Raw genomic sequence first — 17,915 nt, 5'->3', positions numbered from 1 at the left:
CTTGACCTTCCTGGCACTTGCTTCACGAGGCCGTCGCGTCTCTCGGTATGCAATAAGCAAGATACACCTTCGGTTTGGCGACTAGGCTGACGTAGTTTTGATTAAACTTGATAGGATCGGTCAGTGGTGGAGCTTCCGGCGCGGTCTGGATTCGGAAAGACACGATCAGGCGTATGACAAGGCCGTAGAGAATACGGTTTGAGATCTGAGCTGCCGGGCAGATCCTCGCCCCGGCCCCGTAAGAAAAGTGTGGCAATGGCGATGATGACACGGGAGAGGATTTATCCAGAAAGCGGAGTGGATTGAATGTGTATGCATCCGATCCGTAGAACTCCGGATCTAGTTGGCTGTTAGAAAGCCCAACGTTGAGTGATGAAGAGAGGACTAAAACTGACCATGGTTTCCATACTCAGCGTTCATGTAGAGTGTTGTTCCAGCTGGGATCGTCGCACCACTCTTCAATTTGACATCCTTGGTGGCGAGCCGGGGTAAGCAGTAAGGGATGACGCAGTAATACCGCAGCATTTCCTTATAGATGGCCACGATCAAGGGAATGTCTTCGCACTCGAATGCATGTTCAAATGCCTCCTCGGGCGTGCCCCACCGTTCCATTATTTTTTCATAAGCTTCATCTTGGAGCCTCAGGCCGTCGGCGTCGGCACAGAGAGACCCTAATCCACAAGTCAGGGTGCCAGAGATAGTCTCGGACGAGCCTTGAAGCATCGAAACACATGTAGACTTGGTGTCCTCTAGGGGATTTTTTGAGCGTCAGCAAACACCGCAAGGGATTTGTGGGAATGGAAAAAGAAACTCACCTTCGGTCATTTTCGAGCCCCTATCCACCAAAAGCGCGGCTCCGATGCAATTGACGTCTCGACCCTGTTCCAGGTCGGCCTTCATCGAGTGGAAGAGCGCGTCGAGGTATGGTTGGCGTTCTGCAGCTCCCATTTGGGCCCGTTTGACGGTTGAACTGGGTAGCAACCGCGGGAAGGGGATATAGTCCACCCAATTCGACGAACCGACGCGGATACTATCAAAGGTTTGTCAGACGCAACTCTGGTAAAGATCAAGAAACGAAAGCGCCTCGTACTCGGTGATCTTTCCGGCCGCATCAAGGAACCCATGAAGGAAGTCCACTCCGCCAACGTCCTCCAATTTCTTGCCATAGGCCAGCTCGAAGCCCAAACTAATTGCGACCCGGGCAAGGTATTTGCGAGGCTCCAGTGCCACCGCGCCGTTTTGGCCGTGCTTGCGCATGTCCTCGATTGCGGACGCCGATGTCTTTTTCAGCAACGGATAATACGTCTGCCAAGTTCCCGGTGCCACCGATTTGATCGCAGATTGTCTCTGTCGCTTACAGCCTTCGGTCCAGGGGCAAGCCCCCATGGCCAAGCCGACGTACTTATTCATCGTGTAGGGGACTGGACGGCTGATCAGCGCGGCCGAATTGGACACCCATAGCTCTTTGATATCGGCGTGCTTGTTGACGATCACCACTCTCTCATTGCCGTACCGAAGTTGAAAGATGGGCCAGTTGAATCGTTGGAACCAATTGGACCAGACAGTGGCATCACAAGCACCAAGTGCGCCCCCGAGCAGGTGCAGATGTCCAGCGAAGGGCAAAGCACCGGGAATCTCGGGAAGCTGTTTGATCCTCGGGATATTCGTATATGTCGAGTACTTGGGTTTCAATCAGCCGGGGCGGCTTAGGGTTCTGGAGTGATCGGAGGTACCTTGTACAACGCAGTCAAAAGCAGGGCCAACGCAATTGCAGCAATGTAAGGCGCTCGAGCTGAAAGCTCATCCGGTAATACAGTGGTCATGACTGCAGAGAAAGGAGGCTTGAGTCCCATGCGGGAGAAACAACCGACTCGAATGCCGGACGAGGGGGGTTGCTTCAGGAAAGGCTGAGGTTTCTCAACGGGCGTTTGCTTTATACGCACACGACACCGCGGAGAAGAATGGCAGGTCGCCGCGAGCGCCGTATTAAGTCACACTGACCCCGGATAAAGTGGCATGTTGTGCAGATGTGGACAGACCTTGACACTCCAGAGGCCTTGGAGCCGCGAATGATAATTTTGCTAATTAGGATCATGATTAGAAAAAGCGCCGGCTAAATCGACCGCCACCAACCTGTTACGACCAAATACCCCGTGGCCCTCTTGTGCCGCAGAAAGGACGTACGATCAAGGCAGCAACCACGACCATCTGCCAAGGCACTAACCGGGACCGATTTGTCGTGTGTGATCAGTAGGGCTCCCATCGGATCCATTCCATAGATCATCTCACGTCGAGGCTTGTCCGTTTACACGCTCGGTTACGAACTATCTCGAGTGTGAGGTGGTCCATAGACTGGATCCGATCCATGCCCCATCCTCGATATCGACTTCTATCGAGTAAGGTGCTTTCCCGGCCACATGGTCCACGGATTGGATCCGATGACGAGGCGGCAAGGAGAGTGCCCACGTGCCCACGTGACACTGCCAAGCCATAGGCTTACGTGATTGGCCAGCGTGTCGATCTTGGCGTCGCCATACAACGCCAAGCCCTAACAGGCGATTCGAAAAATTAGAAAAATTCAGGTTTATATTTTATTCCGCCAGAAACTGCTTCAAAATTGACACCAAATCGTGGTTGACCTATCAAGGACGTAACCGAGTGGTAAAACACTGGGCTTGCAGTCGAACCGATAGAATTGAGGGGCCTTACTAGTGTTCGATCATAAGTAAGGTAAGAGGGTTGTCCGGCCTAGCTTTTCTAGGTGCCCTAGATGGGTAAACGTAATGCTCCAGCCAGTGATTGTTGATGATGTCGTCTTGTTCATAAGTTGGAAGGTTACTGATTCAAACTCTTCTGCTGTTGAACTTGTGTGGCTGAGGCTTTCACTGGCTGCGGCGCCCCATCTATAAGTTCGTCAGAGATGGATTATAGGAGGGGGGGCCTTTTCTTAACAATTTTTTGTTTGCGTGTATATGAACCATCTTGCCTTATCGAGTCTATATTACCATGCAAGTATTCAGACAGTCCCAATTATCCGGCCGAAATCAAGTAGGCAGTCTAGACGTAGAGGAAATATCGCGGGATTGCCTCGGGAGAGCGAGTCGGGAGAGCGAGTTTCGAAACAACAGCGAGTGGGTCTAGGGTTGTCTAAGCACTAATTGAGCCTAGCTGTGCGAGCGCCGTCCGGTGGATGGCGAGGTACCCCAAATCCTTAGTAAAATGGGGGGTTTTCAGGTACCTTTCCATCCACTTTGCTTCCCTCGCATAATTGCCCCGTCGTTAATCCCTTTTAACAGAACCCTTTGCACTCGCCTTTACAGGTCTTTTTGCACCCGATTTTGACGATGTTGAGTGGTCAGAGCGTCTCTGTTGTCTATGAGGCAGAGATGCTCAGCGCACCCAAACGGGGCTCGCCAGATGTCGCCAATGAAGGAAGTGGACATGAGGGCGACAGCAATAACAGGGTTATTCAAAAAGAGCTCAAAAAGCCTCTACCGCCAGGAAAGTCTATACAATTGTAGAGGGCTCGACAACAAGCTAAAAGAGCCCGTAAATACCGCAGGTATGTCAGTGTCTCAATTTTGATGTTTTGGTACCTCGATTTAGGCGATTTTACTAGGGTTTCGGGGGGGGGTTCAGGTACCGCGCCATCCACCGGACAACGCTCGCACCACTAGGCTCAATTGTGCTTAGACAACCCCAGACCCACTCGCTGTTGTCCGAAACTCGCTCTCCCGACTCGCTCTCCCGAGACATTCCCAAATATCGCTAAGGGCTATTCGATTTCGATGTCTAACGCTAGACAAATTCAGATATCTAACGTAAGCCTAGATATCTGATCGTAGTGACAGAGGGAAGAGTACTCACAATATTTGAGTTTGGCGCCAGCCTAATCTAGTATCGGCTATGCTATTTGCGAAAGGTGTCCATTCGAACTCAGACTAGAACAGGATTCGGACAAGTTTATAGGCTAAGAGGTCCAAGTTTCTGTCATGAAATGACAGGATCCTTAGTCTTTTTGGGCGAGCCCCAAGGCACCGTGGACATCTTCCTGACAAAAAAGCCGAGACTAGGAAAGGAGAATTAGTCTTCACATGATAAGTGCAGCGCTGCGGCACTGGTGAGATTGTGCATCGATACGACAGTAAGATATAGTCTCAGTTTATTTGAACGTCGTCATTGAACTCCTCACGCCTGCAAATTTGAGACGGTCTTTGCTAGAGGTCAATGCAACAGCGGCAGGTGTACATGGGAGATGACATGAGGTCAACCAGATGTTCCCCAGTCCATCAAGCCACCAGGTCGACCTGAGGGAGCGAAGGACAACACCAAAAGAACCTAAAATCATGTCGAACAAGGTCTCATTGAACGGCCGAGTAGTAGCAAGTGTCCCTTTGTTGAAAAGGGGGTTATCACCCCTATGCAGGAGTTAGGGGTAGAAATAGGAGAAGAAAAGGGGTCAAACCAACGTGTATATATACCAGCAACCTGGCAGGAACCGGTTGTGAGGTAGACAGAGCATTCAATACATCTGAAGTTGTTCCCCAGTTCGACAGGTACATCTGCAGAATCAAATCCTAGTCCGAAGCCCCAGACTTTCAGCTAAGAGCATACATTGCCCAAACCATCACCATCATGATCGCACCGGCCTTCACCGCAGCGACCATCTAGGTCACCTTGGGCCGGATTATCCTGGTTGTTGACGGTGAATCTCCCTCCCCGATGAGGCAAAAATTCCTCACACTGGTTTTCGTTTGCGGCGACATCCTTGTCTCTTCTGGTACAGTCCCGGAAACCGTATGCCTCTACTTGTCCTTTGTCGAGTACAGCAAGCATTTATTCCTTCGAACTATCCGCAAATCGGCGAGATGTGCTAGAACTAAGAGTGAGCAAATACTTGAGTCTATGGCGATAATCTAGAATCTGAGATTTGGGAAGATATACTTCGTTGTTCACTGTAGACCTAGCCGAGCAGAATCTCGATCGTTTCACGTCGTAAACGATCCCAGATATCCTGATCTACACGCCCGACTGCTCTTCTATATGCTACCTGGTCCGTCCTGTCGACCAACATGACGTTGTAGAACCGATAATACCCGGTCTTAATTCTTCGCGAAACCTCCCAGCTGTGAAATTGCATTTCCGAAACCCCTAAAAAGTGACCTGGAGGTACCAGATGCAGCTCGCCTTTCGAAATCGCAATGCATTCCGCTCTCTTCTTGTCTTGGGACTTGTCGATGCAGCTCCAGATTACTCCAACTATGTCACCACATCCAGAAAGAAGGTAACGCCATCCGAAAGCACCGTACAATGGCTTTTCGCTGTATTTCCTATCGTCCAAAGCTACTCCTCCAAGACGTAGATATGCGCGCTCCACTCTTCCAAAAATCCTAGTACTCCAGCTCCCTTCTTGTGGAGCGAAGTTTGCTGTACTTTGCCTGGGCAGGACAGGAATGGGGAAGCGAAATATTTTAGATTGGCCAATATCATGATGTTGGAAACCGCCAGACGGATCCTTTCGCCATTTCGAAGAGAAATTTTGAGCGAAATATTGCCCTCGATATGCCGAAAACCAGTTATATATCGGTTTTCGGGCCCCGGACCGAGTGTCGATCTTGAACCAGCTGACCATTGGGATGGTTTTGCAAATGTTTTGTTCGTAATGCGAAAGAAATAAACATTCACCAGCTGCAGCCCATGGTTCGAAGTTGATTTTGCCTTGCCATCTACACCAAGACCAAGTAGGTAAGTGTTCAACCGGTAGCCCAGTCGATTCCGCGAGCGCCATGCGGTCCTGAAGTGGTGTACATGGCTGCCAAAGTAAGGCGACATCAAAATACAATTCTGGTAGACCAAAAAGGAAGCCTCCGAGAAAAGAACCATGTAGAGAGGCGAGAACGCCTGAGAAAGCTGATATCGAGTCGCATGGATAAGTAAGTGTTCGTCTAGTGTAATTTTCAACAAGCCGTTGAAACAAAAGCATATCCGGCCACCCGGGTGAGACGAAAGTGTCAAAACGACCTTTCTGGCTTTGCTTCTCAGTGGTAAGCTCACTGCGGAAATCTTCCTGGCACAAGGATGTCCTGCATTTCCACACAATTCTACCATTGACAAAGATTGCCATCCGCCGAGAGAACATCTGTTCTTGGAAGGTCCAGCCTCGACTCGTCCAAGAACCCTTTGATGGTACTGATTTGTACCGTAATCCATAGAGAACCAGATATTCCCGAGTTTGGTGATAAATATTCCGCTTGCGGGCCGGAGTTATGCTGCCAGCTGAAGATCCAAGCCCTGGAAGTCCATTTCGCGCGTCGCCTTCCATCGAAACAATGGTGAAGCAAGCTTGCGCGTAAATTATACCCATTGCCATTACTTGCTCATGTTTGTGGCGGCCATCATCTTGAAGAATACAGTATCGATCGACCCAAAGGTATCGTTTTCCGACTTTCTGGGTAAAATCAATCGCAGATTGTATCAGTGCCGGGACTTTGAAAAACTCAGAATCGTTCATACTGCCTGGCTGGATGAATCGTCCAAGGTTATCCACTTTGCATTGGAAATTTCCGTTCTGCGGGCCCCAGACGTAACTCAGGGCGACATAGTCGGCGTCGACTGTTGACCGGACAAGACATCGATCCTCCAAATCAAGCAAATAGATTTGTGGTTTGTATCGAAAACCTGTGTCTTCTATCTCATTACAAATCTTTCCGTGCTTCTCTATACACCCTTCCAGGCAATGACGGGCGAAGTCGACGTCGACTGTGTTAGGTTGGATCAATCTTATTGAGGATTGATATGGCCCTGATTCGCTAAAACATGTGAAAGGAGAGACAGCAGTAAGGAAAAGTTCCTTGTCTTGAAGCAATGGGGAGTCAACGTAAATCTTAAACAGGAGCGGCCTTAATCCGAGCATGGATTTTTCATCAACTTCAGCTGTCTTTTTCCTTTCTTCTATCACCCGATGTATGTCAGAGTTCCTTAGGGGTCGCTCGTCTAGTTTGAATGTCAGATAAGTGTTCTCACTAATATCAGGGTTGTCCAAGTCCAGGATTTCGCAAAGCTTTCTGCACAACGGACACTGCCGTGGACGGAAACATTTGGAGCAGGTTTTGCTTCGAATTTGCCTTAAAATTCCCATCAAAGTGAGTTCCCCTTTCTCGGAGATGACTTGTGGAGGTTTGCTGCTGAGTGAATCTTTCAAATGCTGCTCAATCTCTTCGCACGCTTCGCATAATTCGTTATGGTTGCAGCTTGTAGTCCGATGTCGGGTTCTCTCAGCTATATGGACGTTGCTGATAAAATCTCCATCGCCACTCCGGGCTAATGAAGCAGAGATCTTCTTTGACATGTTGATCTCTGTGTCTGCGGATCTTGTTTTATTGTGTCCTTGGGTTCGTCGGAGCCAGACACTCGACTTGAAAGAAGATGTGTCCACGAGACAGTCCAGGTTGACAAAGTTTTAAGACTTCCATTGTTCAAAATGATGAAAAGTGGACAGCGGGCGAGACATAGCCTCAAATCTGCACAGTCTCGCACAGCCACCGCCGCCGCGGCCACTGCCGGCGGGCATTATCAGCCGCCTGGCCTACAGCTTGGTTTTACAAGCCTGAAGACAATAAAACTCCTCGAGCCCATGGCTGAATGTCGTGTCTTATCAATCGATCGACGAATTTTTCCATGACCTTATTGAGTATGATGGGGACGATCCTGCTAGGCCATGCTGATAAGACGTCGTTGGTAGATTTCTGCTAGGAAACAATATATCGTGGGTGTGTCTAGGCAGTGCGGGGGCAGTGCGAAGGCAGTACACTGGTCGCAAGGGTAAGTAATCTTAGTATGCCAAGACCTGCGCAAAACTTCGCCAAGCCACTCAACTTGCTACATTCTTTCTTTTTCCCCTTCATTAAGTGCATGTAGTCTGAGACCAAAGGGGCTACAAAATGAAAATGGGAAAAAGCAAAAAAGGGAGAGTAGTTACCTGGCGAAGTTTTGCGCAGGTCTTGGCATACTAAGATTACTTACCCTTGCGACTATTGTAAGTGGCACCACACCGCCAAGATTAGTTGACGGCGGGTCAGGGTGAGAACAAGGCTGAGCCGAAGTTGAGCCAGGTCACATGACACCTTAGTAAAGCGACAAAGCCATACTCCAAATTGGGTGCCGAGGCCATGTACATAGTTGGCGCTGAATACCGGACTAAGGGAGAAATTGAAACGGGTTCGACAAGAGATTGAAACCAAGGATGCGCGGTTTGGAAGGTCAGAGGCTGCTATCGACAGGTTCATCGACAAGAGTAACCAGGAAGGTCAGGCTTAGGTCAAGTCATTTCCAGACTCGACCAGTACATAGATACCTATTTTGTTGGCTTTCAGAAGCATATAATCTCCAATACGGTACCTTGAGTAGTTTGAGTTAATTCTTGAGCACGCAGAAAATGAATTTACCGGAATGAAAGGGTCGTAAAGCAAAGGGTCATGAAGCAGCCTATCGTAAAACAGTTTATCGTCCGGGTCTTTCTGCTCCAAGGCCATTAGTGGCAAGTGTTGGCCAATCACGTGGCGCGTTGCCTTGGCAACATCACGTGAGGCTGTTTGGCTTGGCAACTTGCGCCCTTCTTTTCAGTCTTGCTCTCTTGTTAGATAAAACAACACATTCCTTCTCTAGACTCCACAGTCTATCATAGCTTGATTTATGGGTATGTCAAACTTGGAGATATATTGAATGCTCTGTCTCTTTGGCGACTGGTCCTACCAGATTACCAGTATAAATACATGCCCGGTTGACCCCTTTTCTACTCCTTCTCTTCCCCTATATCCTGCATAGGGTTGATAACCCTTTTCCCAGTAAAGGAGTACTGCTCATTGTCCGACACGTCCGCTTCGTCCTAGAGAGAGTCGTCAATTCCTATCCACCTGAGTGGCTCGAGGAATCTATTACAGGAGAGGTTTTTAGCTCCGTCGAGGAGCGCCAGAACCGTTAAATTGCGTACTCTTTGTCTCAGGGGTTCGACGTTGTGATATCGCATTTGTCACGGGGTGCAACTTGAGATGTAAAGTTGTTGCATGGTAATCCACATACGGTTACCACGGCCTGTCCTCAACGAACTCATCTCGACACTGGGATGCCTCCGTTCAGCTGCCACCGTAAATGGGCCACTGATAAGGTTTGAAAGTTCAAGAGACCACTGTATCTCCGGTACATCGTCCTAGCAAAGAGTTCTCAATCGACTGGAGAACGGACACGAAATGCCAACGGCAGTGAAAGAAGAGCAGGCTAGGGTTCTAGAACAAGAAGAGTGTACGCGAATGCTCGAAAATTCGCAAGCACGCATCTATCGTAAGTTTTGACTATTAGGGGCCTCCCTCCGTAGACCAAGAACTCAGCCCCGTTTACTCCACTCAAGCAGATTCTACACCTACATCCGGGTTCTCTTGGTCCTATGCAGCCATTTCTTGGCAGAAATGCCCAGGGCACTGCCCGCTGTCTTCGTCATTCCTGCGACGGCTTGGTATCTGAATGAAATGACACTTTAGTCTTATAACAGCAAAGCCAGGGTTTCAAGTGAGCAGGAAACCACTGCCCTTAGGGAGGTTGCGTATTGGGCATTGGAAGGATGGACAATGCTGCTATTGCATTAACGAGGATTGCAGAACGGTCTCCTTCAGCGCAGCAGCCGTCTCAGTCCCAGCAATCACTCACTCTCTCCTCCGTCTTCCAATGTCACTAGCAACAACAACGTTCGAGTCGGCGCAACAGAAGACTCAGACCTTGAGGAAGAGGCTACGGCTCCCCCACCTGGAAGTCACAACAATCGTCTGTCTAGAAGAGAGCATTTGTCAAAGATTCAATCATTTCTTAACGGAACATTTGCGGCATGAGTGGGGCAGCCTGGGTGATGGGATCCATAGGGCTGATCGCCACTATTGCAGCCTTCATCTATGCAATCCTTTCCTTCCAGATGCGGCGCGCGACTTCGACATCAACCTACGAGCTTTCTACCTAGACCGTGAGGTAAGTTGGGCTTCACACAGCGGCACTCCTCAAAAAGCTAGGGTTGCATTCTCAATACTCTGTAGCGTAGAATTTGCTGGCACCAAGACCAGGAGGATCGATGTTCACGACTCCGTCGCACCGCGCTCGTTGGAACTTATCAGCAGTGTACCAAGGCCACCAACTCGGACCTGATGCTTTACCGGTGGCGCAAAAATCACCATTTATACAACGATTTACGACGGTGTACCAATTTCCACGATTGAAACCACCCGTCGGGCACAAGTTTTAACTTACGTGTACATGTCGGCGTTATCATGGTCCGCGATTCTGAGCCTCTTGTTCGTCGATGTTGGAAGTACGGACACCGCCTCTATCCACGCTGGTACATAGACCGCCGTCTTACAGGTCAGGGACTTCAATCACGTATCACGAGTGGGTACTCGGATGAAATTGATATACATGATTTGCCAGGGGCCGTTCCACCGGGCAACCGTCAATATACCAGTGACACAGCTGACACTGATACGGTCTTAAGCCATAGAAGGTCCTGGATGCAAGAAGATCCGGCCATAATGGCAGAGGAGTAAGGGAGGATCGAGGGAATAATCTCATTCCAGAGAAAACCGGACCAAAGGTAATAAGAGGGCGGCAGAAGACTGATGGTATAACTAGCCAAGTCGACAACAGAACTGCGCATCAGACGATCCATCTGACCAGCGACTATCGGAATAACGCATAGGTTCCGGGTGTCCGGGGTTCGCTGCTCAGCCTCGATCTCAACCAACTCGGTTTGGACATTCTCAATAACATTACTTTGTCGTGTGATGGTCTCTTTGAAGGTAGCGATGGGCTCTATGAGGGCCTCAAGGTTTGCCGCCCTGGCATCTGGTATGGAGAGCTCGGAGTTTCCTGTATGGAGGTTCATTTGATCTTGTTGTAAATTGTCTACGCTTTTGAAGCTTAAGTGCATGGTCTTTTGATCGTCACCGCTGTGTAAAGTCGTTTACCAAGAAATCCGCCTCCGGTTTAGGTGGCCCTGTTCTTAACGGCGCAGCCATATCTGCCCTTTGACCTCAAATGCTGTTGCCGTTTCTTTGGTCTCGGCCCGCAGCATTATTGGGTTTTTTCACAGGCCCGTCAGACTCACCTGATATAATGTCAGATGGGCCGGCAAGAGCCTTTGAATTGGGCTTTGATACCTTCAAAGAACCAGTCACGTGTTTGGCTTTTTGTCGGCCGACAAATTATATCATTTTGCAGTCGCTTGTAACTCCAAACCAGGAGGAAAGCTAGCCGACAAATGTTGAAGAGCTAGTCTATTTCCAGGGATCCGTATGAGTGCGAGAGCTCTATTGGCTGCTTTACCGGTGATCGGCTAGATTTATCTAGTTTCGTCCGTTGACAATCGGCGGTCCGTCTGTCTATTGCCCGACCCAACACGCTGCTGTCAGCGACGAAAGGATGAATTCGAAACTGCTAGTCCGTCTGGGGAGAAACTCTGCGATGCAGATTTATAATTTGGTAGCTATATCATTACAAATGCATGAAAATGCAAGTCCGGTAGGTCTTGGTAGATAACGGGTATATAGAACCAGGCCGAAGTTCCTTTGATTCCGTCGAGAGTATCGAAAACTTTATCGTCTATGCTCTTCTTTGGAGCTAGAAAACCGCACAGATCTCCCGAGATCAGTTAGAGCGGAACCGAATCGACAAGCACAGGAAATGGCATCCCAAATCAAGCCGATCAAAGTCTATGGCCAAGGCGGCCCGAACCCACCCAAAGTCGCCATCGTCCTGGCAGAACTGGGTGTTCCTCACGAAATCGTCCCAACCCCGCTTTCAGATGTCAAGAAACCCTATTATCTTGCTCTCAACCCCAACGGTCGCCTACCAACCATCCACGATCCAAACACCGACATCACCCTGTGGGAATCCGGCGCCATCATCGAATACCTAATTGAACGATACGACACGGAAAACAGATTGAGCTTCTCCACTGGGACCCTCGAGTCGTATCACGCCAAACAATGGCTCTACTTCCAGACCACGGGTCAAGGCCCATACTACGGCCAGGCAGCATGGTTCAAGAAGTTCCACCATGAAAAACTGCCCAGTGCATTGGAGCGGTACACCAAAGAGGTCGGTCGCATCTCGGGCGTGCTTGATGGGTGGTTGGCGAAGCAGAAAGAGAAATATGGCACCGAAAATGACGGTCCTTGGTTGGTGGGCAATAAAGTTTCCTATGCCGATTTGGCGTTTGTCTCGTGGCAGACCGTCATCGTTGTGATACTCAGCAAGGAGGAGTATGATGAGGACAAGTTCCCAAATATGAAGGAGTGGATGGACAAGATGAGAGCGCGCCCGACGGTCAAAGGTGTGATGGCAGCTGCTTTTGCGGCTAGTGGTTAGCCTTCGGGGAGGATGGAGATCCACGGTGAATGCTTAATGCTACCTCCACAAATGGCACCGTATTCAACCACCTCAGTTCTCACGGATCTTGCGTCCGCTCTCCTTTAGCAAAGATTAAACGAAAGTTCTGCACTCGTACATTTCCCAGTCCACTATTCACACGCTATTAGGGAATAAACTTTGCCACCGAATCCTGAGAGTTGTCGAACATTAGGTAATCTTCAAGGCCGGAGTCACAATCGGCCAATGGGATCGACTGAATTTCTCGCAGAGTTTCTCCCCAAAGGGGTTGGCTTGTTGGCCTGATTAGTAAGTATCATTCTCTCGAGTCCGGACTTTTGATGTCTTCCTCCCGCTATTCCCCGTGTCTTGCACATGGAGTTTTGGGAAAGGGATCATGTCTTGGATTCTGGTGCATATGTTCCTTGTGATCACGATCACCGTGACCAAGTCAAGACGCTTTATAAGTTCTCCCATCAACGTCAAGAATGCCCCGCTGATTGACCTCGAGCGATACGCACACCTCGGTAATTCAAAGGACATGTCGAATTGAGCCGTCGATTGTTCATGACTGAAGACATAGACCTTCCAGCTTTCAAAGATGCCGCCGAGAATCGTTCTCATCACCGGTAAGCACCGCGCATGTCCTGTTATCACTTCGCTGATGCGGCAACGAAGGCGCCAACAGCGGCGTCGGCTACGCCGCCTCGAAAGTCATAGCCAGCTCCTCCTCGGACTTCCATGTCATCATGGCGAGCCGCTCCCTTGAAAAAGGCGTCGCAGCCCAATCCTCCATCGAATCCGAATTCGCCACTACCAAAGGCCGCCTCTCCACCGTCCAGCTGGATGTCACCGACGAGAACTCCATCAGACAAGCCGCTAACTTCGTCGACCAAAAATTCGGCCACCTCGACGTGCTTGTCAACAACGCTGCCTCTGGTAACTGTGACCCGGACGTCAAAACCCGCTTCCAAGTATGCATGGACACGAACGTGGTCGGACCCGCCGTGGTGGCAGCGACGTTTCGCTCGCTCCTCCTTCGAGCTCCGAACGCTCCGTATTCGATCTACGTGAGCAGCGGCGGCGGGTCGTTGACGCGGGCCGCTGACACGACCAGGGCAAAGTTGCCGGTGCCGTCGAATGGGAATGCATACTGCGTGAGCAAAGCGGCGCTGAATATGGTGATGTTGCAGGATTACGTGGAGTCGATGAGTCAGGGTGCGAAGATGAAAGTTATCGCGATGTGCCCCGGGTTCGTGGTGAGTAATCTGCGCGGGACGAGCGAGGAGCTGAGGTCAGGATGGGGCCAGGCGGGAGATCCGATGGTTTCGGGAGAGACGATCTTGAGTATTATTCGGGGAGAGAGGGATGGGGATTTGGGGAAGTTGGTGCATAAGGATGGTGTATATCCTTGGTAAGACGACGACTGGACAGTTCTCGTTCCGAGGCGTTTAATTTGTAGAAACAGGAAGGGGATTAAACAGATGGGATCCGTTCTTCAAGTCTTCAATTCTTGTTGGATGGATTGCCAGCAATTGTAGTACACTGGGGCGAAAACCCTTCTGTTTTAGTACAACACCGGTCGAGTCTGTCTGGTACACCATGTCCTCCCCCAAGCCTAACGCCCGGTCAGCAGCCGATGCTTGATGCCATTGTAACCCATCTCAGCATGGCATTCATATGAGTTCACTTGTCACATTCGAAAATTCTCCCTTCTTCAGTTTGGTCTGCCAGAAGATCGGATTCGTGTCTGAGAAACCATGCTTGACCCAACCGTCCTCTTTCACGTGGTAAAGATTGATGTAGCCACCGGAGTAGGCATCTCGATGAGTTGCCGCCAAAATACTTCTTCTGCCCAGTTCAAGTGCTTCATCATCTTCCAGGTCGTATTGGTAGAGTGCGTCCAGAACTCCGTAGGCAAATGTTTGACCAGACCCCACACAGAATAGGTTGCCGGCTAATCTCGTTCCATCGGAGTCAATGTAGTACAGAGCAGGGCCTTCTTGAGGCGTCACTCCCGTGATCATGGTCCCCATCGACAATCCCATGCCTTTGTATTCGTAGACCAAATTTGCAAGAAGTTTGGATGCAGCAGCCACCGAGATGCGTCGCTTGTGTCGGAGCTCGTGAAGACGACACTGTTTCCCGAGGAAAGCAAGCCAATATTGACAGTCCTAGGGAGTGTGAGCAGGGGGGAAAATAAAAATCCACTTTGCCCGGCCTAGGATAGAACCTACCGCGGCTCCACCGGCCATGGTTCCAAGCAGCATAGGATTGATCTCAATCACTTTCTTCACCGTTTGTGATGCAATCCAATTTCCGGCTGTTGCCCTTGAATCGGTTGCGACTATGATTCCTCCTTTGAATCGGAACGCCAGGGTGGTGGTGCCATGCGCGATCTTGATGGGGCAATTCGGGTTGGAGTAGTCGTCGGTTGCGGCGCGGAGGAAGGCAGAAGGTTGAGGAACGGGTGGTAAGGCGAATTTGAGAGAGAAAGGAGGTAGTGTAGTGCAGTAATCATTTTGTTCTTCTGATGAGTAGCCTTCGTTGCCAAACGTCGGTTGAGTGTATTGGGCAACGAGAGTGTCCATGACTGATTACAGAGGACCAACGTGGAGGCGGAGGGGACAAGGATGGTCGAAAAACAAGGGAGAAATACAAGGAGAAAATGAATTGTTGGTACAGGGAGGGAGGAAGGTCCCAAAAAAAAAAGCGATTGTCTAAAGCAAGACAGAAGATGGATGATGATGGATGATGGACGGGAGGAATGGTTTGCTGTCGAAAATGCGCGTCTTCTGGCGCCTTGCGCTGCGCTTGTAGCTTCCTGCGTCATCACGTGACAGTAGCCTATTCCGCAGGCTGCTTTGCCGACCAGTACTTCCTTTCTTCACAAATTGTCTGTACTTCTTCTTGCGGATCTCTCCCGCTACCGTATATTGCAAAGATGGCAGGAGATGAAGTACCCTTTTGACCTGCTCGGTTCTGTACGGCAAGAGGGCCAGGAACATTGGTCGGCCAATTGCGAAAGAAACTCTGCTCTCACGCTTCTATGTCGACTTCCAATGGGCCCATTTACGAAGTCGAGGGTCTTCAAGATTCTGGATTCGAGACTTAGTCGATCTATGGAGTACGTCATGCAGAAATGTTTTCACGGGGCCCGATGTAATCTGCCGCATGAACGATCAATAGCGGTTCATTTTGCCTGTCCGACCAAAACTTATCATGCAAAGGCCTTTGCTGCTATCCACCAGCCATTGAGACGTCGATTGGGCCAAACCTCTCCAACACGTCTTTTCGCAGCTGAACTCTTAAGGCTAAACATTCAATTTCGATCACTTGAAATAACGACTGGCCTTGTGACCTGTGACACTGGTGAGGCTGTAACGCTCAGCTTTGCGCACTTACTGTACAATACATTCGCCATGATACTTTTGTCTCAAGTGATATCTTTGAATATTCATGAGTCTACCAGTGCATTATCTCGAGATCGGCAAGTTTTTCAAAATCTTGCAGCGATGGCAGCAATCTTAATTGTCCTCCTGCATATACCCAACTTTTCTCTCTTCTGATAGCCTTACCTGGACGATTTCCTCTTGTCTATTACGGTAAATACAACCAGCTACTACAACGGCAAGTGATAACCGTCCCAAGATTCTCATATCCTTTTAGAACGTGTAATTACTGTCCTGAAAGATGGACGTAGTTTGCACTTTCCCTCTCAAAATGATCTTTCCCAGAACGAACGTTACGACTTGACAAACTCTCAGCATGAATTACCTCGCATAAGGCGATCTTTGATCCGCACAGGGTAGAGTGATGACAGTGTAGATCTTGATTTGGAATCCGAAAGATAGTCCCGCTCAAAGAATCTTGTTCCCAACTAGTAAAACAACCAGAATTCCTGAAAGATTGAGATGGTATCGGATAATCAACCGGACAAGGGTATTGAATATATATTTCGTGTTCTCGTGCGCCGCAGTACTTGGTATCCAAAGCCGTAGTTTCCACCCGGCGCCGGGGTGGTATCATAAAATAATAATGTACATGAATACAATAGATGCCTGCTATACAATGATCCCCAGGCTGTGTCTCCATTTTCCTCATGTGCCTTTCATCTTGGTATCCCATTCAACAAGAGGATGATAGGTCGAATTTCTGACAGCGAGTCCAAGCTTTCTTTTTTTATTTTTATTTTTTTTCCAGGCAAACAATGTGGACCAAACTCGTCAACTCCCCTTTCTATGCGCGGACCAACTGAGAAGTCCCTCCATCGAGGCCATCGATCCTTTGTGGACTGCCAGTCTTCGATTGGTGGAGTCAAAGATCGACAAAGAGATGTCAATCTTTTCTGTTTTAACTCTGAAACGAAACAGGGCTTCATTTATCCCACATAGACTCCATACTCTTGTCCTGAAGGAAAAAAAGGGTCATGGTATACTATGACAAACTCTTCCTTTTAAACTTCCCTGAAACTGCCACTCACAGGCTTCCTTCCCACTTGCAAAAAGCTGGGGGGTCTTGCCTGATATTGAAGCTGAGGCTGAGGCTGTGGGTTATAGGGTGTGGGCATGCTGATTCTGTTCGGTTCATAATCGGATTGCTCGTAGCGGGTACTTATACTGCTTGGAGCATAAGAAGATGGCTGTTGATGTTGGAAGGACTGATGTTGTTGATGATTATATTCCTCCGGGCTTGGGCTGGCAGTACCGGCCACGAATTTGTCAGAAGCGACAGGTTGAATGTTCGAATTGGAACGATATGTGGGTGGTGGACTGAGTGGAACGGCTTGAAAGTTGTCATAACCTTGATTATTTGGGCTCATTCTTTGAGCACCAAGGTCGGAATCATAGGAATGCGACATGTCATTGTTGGCGAAGTAGTCATTCGGGGGATTGGGTGAGACGGGAGACATTGGACCGTGAGGCACACTGTTATAGCCGCCTCTCATCCTTTGCGGTTGTGTGTCAAGTCTTCCCATTTCCAAGTCACCGTTTGCCATCTGGTGTGGAGGTTCACTGGTGTCCTCAACTCTTCTCTGGGTGGCAGTGTCCCAACTGGGCATGGGAGGGAGACTATCTTCATTGACCTTCTTGCTACTTGGGTCATCAAACATCGCGAATTGCGTATTTGGATTGCCATGGCCATAGACCATTGGACTTGGAGCAGGTTGGTACCCAGAGTAAGGGGTAGGAGGCATACGAGAATAATCGTCTTTGAATTGCGAGGGGCGCTCACGACGTCGACCAGATGGACAGCAGCTGCCGCAGCAGCAAGAGCAGAGCTCGGCACCGCAGCAAAGACATCTAGCAAAACACCAGATGACCGAGAGGAGGATGAGCGAACCAACGACAATTCCTATAATTGCGGGCCACCTGTTGTAGGGTGAGAAAGGTTTTTCGAACATGACAGTCCCATATCATACTTGCAATAGTCTTTTTCCATGCATGTGTCCCAACTGGAGAAAGTTTCTGGAGCACTTTTCACATCATCGATAACATCGCGGGTGGATATAG

General features: G+C 49.4%; 6 protein-coding genes across 6 annotated transcripts; 2 read left to right on the top strand and 4 right to left on the bottom strand.

The window, feature by feature from the left end:
• Positions 1 to 22: 22 nt before the first annotated feature.
• Positions 23 to 1,823, bottom strand: Z518_07177 (uncharacterized protein; the record flags this gene model as incomplete). Its single annotated transcript, XM_013415306.1, has 5 exons — positions 23 to 339; positions 396 to 749; positions 816 to 1,030; positions 1,091 to 1,680; positions 1,734 to 1,823. The coding sequence occupies 5 exons, from the start codon at positions 1,821 to 1,823 to the stop codon at positions 23 to 25; spliced, it is 1,566 nt and encodes a 521-aa protein (XP_013270760.1).
• A 3,140-nt stretch (positions 1,824 to 4,963) lies between these two features.
• Positions 4,964 to 7,348, bottom strand: Z518_07176 (uncharacterized protein; the record flags this gene model as incomplete). Its single annotated transcript, XM_013415305.1, has 1 exon — positions 4,964 to 7,348. The coding sequence occupies one exon, from the start codon at positions 7,346 to 7,348 to the stop codon at positions 4,964 to 4,966; it is 2,385 nt and encodes a 794-aa protein (XP_013270759.1).
• A 4,367-nt stretch (positions 7,349 to 11,715) lies between these two features.
• Positions 11,716 to 12,402, top strand: Z518_07175 (uncharacterized protein; the record flags this gene model as incomplete). Its single annotated transcript, XM_013415304.1, has 1 exon — positions 11,716 to 12,402. The coding sequence occupies one exon, from the start codon at positions 11,716 to 11,718 to the stop codon at positions 12,400 to 12,402; it is 687 nt and encodes a 228-aa protein (XP_013270758.1).
• A 749-nt stretch (positions 12,403 to 13,151) lies between these two features.
• Z518_07174 (uncharacterized protein) lies at positions 13,152 to 13,820 on the top strand (the record flags this gene model as incomplete). Its single annotated transcript, XM_013415303.1, has 1 exon — positions 13,152 to 13,820. One exon carries the CDS (start codon positions 13,152 to 13,154, stop codon positions 13,818 to 13,820), a length of 669 nt encoding a protein of 222 aa, XP_013270757.1.
• Positions 13,821 to 14,078: 258 nt separating this feature from the next.
• Positions 14,079 to 14,993, bottom strand: Z518_07173 (uncharacterized protein; the record flags this gene model as incomplete). The annotated part of the gene is made up of 2 exons (XM_013415302.1): positions 14,079 to 14,576; positions 14,640 to 14,993. The coding sequence occupies 2 exons, from the start codon at positions 14,991 to 14,993 to the stop codon at positions 14,079 to 14,081; spliced, it is 852 nt and encodes a 283-aa protein (XP_013270756.1).
• A 1,865-nt stretch (positions 14,994 to 16,858) lies between these two features.
• Z518_07172 (uncharacterized protein) lies at positions 16,859 to 17,599 on the bottom strand (the record flags this gene model as incomplete). The annotated part of the gene is made up of 1 exon (XM_013415301.1): positions 16,859 to 17,599. The coding sequence occupies one exon, from the start codon at positions 17,597 to 17,599 to the stop codon at positions 16,859 to 16,861; it is 741 nt and encodes a 246-aa protein (XP_013270755.1).
• Between the last annotated feature and the right edge of the window lie 316 nt (positions 17,600 to 17,915).

Source organism: Rhinocladiella mackenziei (genome assembly GCF_000835555.1).
Source record: "Rhinocladiella mackenziei CBS 650.93 unplaced genomic scaffold supercont1.5, whole genome shotgun sequence".
Classification (NCBI taxonomy): Eukaryota; Fungi; Ascomycota; class Eurotiomycetes; order Chaetothyriales; family Herpotrichiellaceae; genus Rhinocladiella; species Rhinocladiella mackenziei.
Note: the sequence above shows the minus strand (reverse complement) of the source record. Positions and strands in the feature narration are given on the sequence as shown.